The sequence below is a fragment of the Haplochromis burtoni genome, unplaced genomic scaffold (genome assembly GCF_018398535.1).
Source record: "Haplochromis burtoni strain Fernald_Lab_line unplaced genomic scaffold, NCSU_Asbu1 Contig_536, whole genome shotgun sequence".
In the NCBI taxonomy this organism is placed as follows: domain Eukaryota; kingdom Metazoa; phylum Chordata; class Actinopteri; order Cichliformes; family Cichlidae; genus Haplochromis; species Haplochromis burtoni.
The window spans coordinates 233,071-238,477 of NW_024582897.1; the positions used below are offsets into that span (position 1 = coordinate 233,071).

The 5,407-nt window shown below is 43.5% G+C and overlaps 1 protein-coding gene across 5 annotated transcripts in view; it reads right to left on the reverse strand.

The window, feature by feature from the left end:
• The window catches only part of pak1 (p21 protein (Cdc42/Rac)-activated kinase 1), a 69,065-nt gene that overhangs the window by 24,026 nt on the left and 39,632 nt on the right, over window positions 1–5,407 (reverse strand). For all 5 annotated transcript variants that reach the window (XM_014329324.1, XM_005947621.2, XM_005947620.2 and 2 more), the window contains 2 exons: window positions 3,715–3,933; window positions 686–780 (listed from right to left, as the gene is read on the reverse strand). In XM_014329324.1, coding sequence (XP_014184810.1) covers window positions 686–780; window positions 3,715–3,907 — 288 coding nt within the window. In that variant the 5' untranslated portion in view covers window positions 3,908–3,933. The remainder of the gene's footprint in view (window positions 1–685; window positions 781–3,714; window positions 3,934–5,407) is intronic.

The following is a 5,407-nucleotide window of genomic DNA, read 5'->3' on the forward strand; positions in this document are numbered from 1 at the left end:
CACGCACACACACTTCTTCGAGTCCTAGCAAGGAAGTCTTATCATATTTGTACTTCAGCCACAGATCTGGGTCACATCTCCGTGTTTTCTGTCTCTTTCTCTACTCATCTGTCAGAATCAATCCATTGCACACACTCTTCCACTTCCTGTTCCATCATGTCTCATATCCACCCACCCATCCATTCATTCGTGTATTTACTGTCTAAATTATATTTAGATTACATCAATTTGAGCAGGAATGTTCATCTGCATGTAGATGTGTGGAAACCTGGAAACCACACACACACACACACACACACACACACACACACACACACACACACACACACACACACACAGTTAACTCCCAGCTAAAAGAAGTTGGTCAGGCGGACCGAGTGAGTCAGTGAAACAAGGCGTCTTTGTCTAAAGTGATTATTTAAAAAGGTTCATTTGCCAAGCATTTGTGTCTGTTAGGAGCTGTTTCACAGACACACACACACACACACAAACACACACACACACACACACACACATACACACACACACACACACACACACACACAATGAGCATGGGTTCAATTAAAGTCTGTAAACAGAAATAAATACCAAATACCACAAAACACACTGTGGTTGAATCTGATAATTTTCTTTGTATACACAGGAGAGGAGACACAGACACACACACAAACACACACACACTTACAGTGAACTCCCCGGTAACAGCATCAAAGCCGACATGGATGGTGTGTTCGAAGTCTGACGGCAGAGAGATCTCTGGGCGCTCCTTCCTCTTATAGGCTGAATGACAAAGGAACAAAAAACAAACACACTGATTGATTTTTTTAAAGTGTTGTAATAAAACACAGAACAGTTTTCCACCTTAAGGACTCTGGATTATCCCAGGATTTATTTCCGTTTAGAATAAATAGACACTAAAGAGCAGCAGACCCAAAAACAAGTTCTAACTTGGCGTTGAAAGGCTGCAGAGGAGTATCTGAGATGCTGGTTGCACCATTTCGATAATGATCCCGGCTCTAACAGAAAATCCTAAATGCAGCCCTTCATGAGGGGAACAAAGAGATTCAGGTTCATTAAAATTCCTGAAAAGATCTTAAATCCAGAGAGGATCACTGAAAAGAAAGAAACAGTGGGACAAAAGTTCATGCAAAACACGGGAGAGAAAATCAGGAGGAGACGGAGAGAAAAGTACAGAAACAGAGTGTTTCAGAAAACGAGCCAACACATGAGACGCCGCATGTTGGAAAGAGCATGAAGATCTTCTGGGGAATCATAACTCCAGTGAGAATCACACGCAGCAGATTCCTGTGGATGGACTCACACTGACGCAGGACCACCAGCTTCCTGCAAAGCATCATGGGTAATCTGTGTCCAAATGTGTGCACGTGAAACACATCAACAAAAACTGTTTTCCTCCAAAGATGAACCAGCAGCAGACGAGTAACAATCAACCAACTCCGTCTGATAATCTTTAAAAAATAAATGTTTTGATCCAGTTTTTACCGCCTGTTGTAGATTTGCTGCTGTCTTTGGGATCAATGTTCTGTTGCACGATTGAACATTTGCCAAACTTTAACTCATGGCCTCATATTTGACTCTGGAATATTTTGTTATACAGGGGAGCTCACGGTCGACTCGGTGACCGCCCAAATCATCATCCCCCATCACTGCAGTGGTTTTCTCAGAAATGTGTAGCTGTGCATTCAAATCTCCACTTTAGTCTTTTAGTTTGAGTAGATGTAACTTTGCATGCCATGCCGCCGTGTTCTTATTAGAGAGAAGAGGCTTTCTCTTCCAAACATTACTCTACCCGTTTGGTGTTTTTCTAATTGTACTGTCATGAATTTTAACCTTTAACATGCTAACTGAGACCTGTAGAGTCTGAGGTGGAGCTCTTGGAGTTTCTGCAGTTTCTCTGAGGGCTGAGGCTTCACCCGCTAGTTATTTTCACAGTATTCGCTCACTCCATCTTTAAGGATTCACTAGCTTAGCTTAGCTTAGCTCGTAGCTGACTTGCTAGCAGCATGGCTTCTTCACCTCTCCCTCCTGCACTTTCCTGCTTTGTGAGTGAGATGTTTGGTTTCCTTTAGTAGTAACGATAAGTGTAATAACTGTAGCCTGTTTGCAGCTTTGGAGGCCACGATCACTGAAAAGGAGACCCGGCTTTGTCTTGAAAAACCCGTCGCTAGCCAGGCCCGGTTGCGGTAGATGACCGCCCCTTTTCTGAGCCTGGTTCTGCTGGAGCAGGGGTAGGGAACGTTAGTCCTCGAGAGCAGGTGTCCTGCAGATTTTAGATCTCACCCTGGGTCACCACACCTAAATCAAATGATTAGTTCATTACCAGGCCTCTGGAGAACGTCATACATGTTGAGGAGCTAATTTAGCATTTGAATCAGCTGTGATGGATCAAGGACACATCTAAAACCTGCAGGACACTGGCACTCGAGGCCTGGAGTTCCCTGCACGATCTGATATCGTCGTGTTGGTGTTGTTCCCAGATCATCATACTAAATGTTGTTCCAGGATCAACATTGCAAGTGACCAATCAGAATGTTGTGACGTCATACTTTTGCGACTTCGGGAAAAACCGCCGTAAAACAAAAAACTGTACTTAAGCTGCGAGAAACCGCCTCTGTCCGCCGATCAACGGACCCTGATCCTAACCCTAACCGTAACCCTTTAATAAACGGTAAGCAGAATTGATATTGTCCTTGCAACATTGGAATTTCATAAATGCACGAATGGCTTGGCGCGCAAAAGAATAACGTCACAACAATGTGATTGGTCACTTGCAATGTTGAACCTGGAACAACATTTTCATGATGATCTGGGAACAACACCAACGCGATGATATCAGATCATCCGAGTTCCCTACCCCTGTGCTGGAGGTTTCTTCCTGTTAAATGGAAGTTTTTTCTTCCCACTGTCGCCAAAGCGCTTACTCGTAGGCGGTCATATGTTTATTAGGGTTTTCTTTGCATCATTGTAGGGTCTTTACCTTACATCATAAAGCACCTTGAGGCAACTGTTGGCGCTACATAAATAAAACTGAACCTTCTGTCAGTAGGGTCTGATTTTGGGGGGACTTGGGTGGGGTGTCCACTCCTGAGAACACTGTGGTGTTGTGTTTACACAGCTGAATGCTTTTATAGAGGTCCTCAAACGTGCTGATGATCAGTTATTCAGGTGCATTTTATTAGTAGCACCTGGCTGCTATTTACCCTCTAATGGAAGCAGGATGTGCTTAGTTTTTCACCTGACTGCATAGAGTCATGTGACAATGTTCTTCTTCACATTACTGCAACACGTTATCTGTAATTTTAAGAAAGCAACAAGCTGATGCTGCTCAGCTCTGTGGTGTCCGTTCATTGGACTTCTATTTTGTTTCAAACTTGTTTTATTTGCTTCGTCTACATTTGACAAATTACACATTATGGAGTTAGCTGATCCTTTACATTTTAACTCCAGCACCTGTTGGGGGTCAAAGGTCAACTTCTTTAAGGATTTTACAGGATTAAAGCTGATGAGCTGTTACTCAGTATCAGCTGTGGATCAAGAGAAAGGTCTCAGTGTCTGATGGATTCTCACAGATATTTATGACCCCTAGCTTCTATTTCAGGGATGAATATGTTAGCTTATGGGTTTAGTTTGTTGTTAATATCAGTACATGTTTATTTAGTTTGCACACATGCACCCTGCGGCATCACGACTCACTTTTATCGCCTCCTCCTGTCAGGATGAATCGAATGGAGCGGTCTTTCTTCTTCTTGTCCTCCGGATTTGGAGGGAGGGGCTTGGAGCCATGGTTGAGGGGGACGGGGTCTTTGTTGCAGGAGCCAATCATGGTGCTGGTGTTCCTCATGGGCGGAGCTGGGGGCTTGTCCTCGACCTCCCCATTATCAGACATCTTCAGATAGGCTGCAGCCGACGTTCCTGTGCACCAGAGAGGCCAAAGTCAGAAACACAAACTCTTCTTACAGACGGACTTGTTTTAAATCTGTCAGCTCTTCAATATTGATCTGACACAAACAAAAACAATATCAGCTGCTTACTAATTATGCTGTTTTTATTTTCTGTCAAAAAGCCCATAACAACATCTCATATCACTGCATCTCCCGTCTCTACAGCTCAGCGCACGTGGTCGCGTTTCCCAGTAAATTGAAACTCTTTACAAGACGTTTTGTGGTTTCTCATAAAGAGAAAACAAAGAACCATGAACACTGAGATTAAATGTTTCCACCACATTGTTAGCTTCATCAGCTTTAAGCATAGCAGATCATTGATCATAAAACAACAAAAATGGGTGAAAAATCAGTACGAATAAAAAAAGAAAACTTTAGGTCTATTTGCTCACTGAGCGAGGTTGGTCGGAAGATGACTAAAACATCGCGTGTGCTGACTCAGACTTAAATGCAGTCTTGGTAAAAAGATAACACACACACACACACGCTCGCACGTACACACACACACACACACACACGCTCGCACGTACACACACATTTCGTTCTGTACGTACAACCTGGAGGAGGCGCCCACACAGCTGAGCGGAGAAGACGGACATTTTAATGACAAGTTTTACCACAACGCCCTCATACAAAAATACACAAAATCACACGCACAGACTACAACACAACCTGCTCGGCTAAATGCTCCACTGGGCACAGGAACCCACGAGGCCAGTCTATTTAGGTCAGAAAAACTCAGAATGAACCACGATTCATACTATAAATAGAAATAACCCACAGTAACAAGAACAAACAAACTGCTGTGTGTCTGTATCTCCCTCAGTTTTGGTGTAGCTAAGGTGAAATCAAAGCGTGTTTAAAAGGCCGTTTCAGTAGTTTAGCAGCACTGCCGCAAACACAGAGAGAAAACTGAATGTTTCAAATCTGTAAATCTTTTCTTCTCCCCCTTTGTACAGTTTCTTCGGGCAATCGACCCCAGGTGTGGATTATCACAGCCACAGCGAGAGGAAGCAGTCTCAGTCCAAGTCAAACAAACTCTCCAGCGGTTTGTTTGTGGTGGGAAATTGATCCGACCCTAATCTCACCTGGTGCTGCAGGTTTGGGTGCAGCAGCTTCTCTGACCAGATGCTGCACTTTAAACACTACTTCCCTGATATTCGTGCAGACGGTAGATTTTTTACTGGCATGTATAGTTTTCCTTTAAATTCACTAATACATGCGCTGCTGCAGCGACAGATCCTCGTATCAAACAGGGACAGATTTATTTCAAGGGAGGAGATAAAACACCTTGTCACAGACAGAACTGAAGTAGGGCACAAAGACCAAGTGTGAGACAAATAAAAGTTATTTATGCTCTAAACTAAGGGTGTCAAACATAAGGCCTGGGGCCCAGAATCGACCCAGCAAAGATTTTAAAGCTATTCCTACTAAAAAAGGCTCCC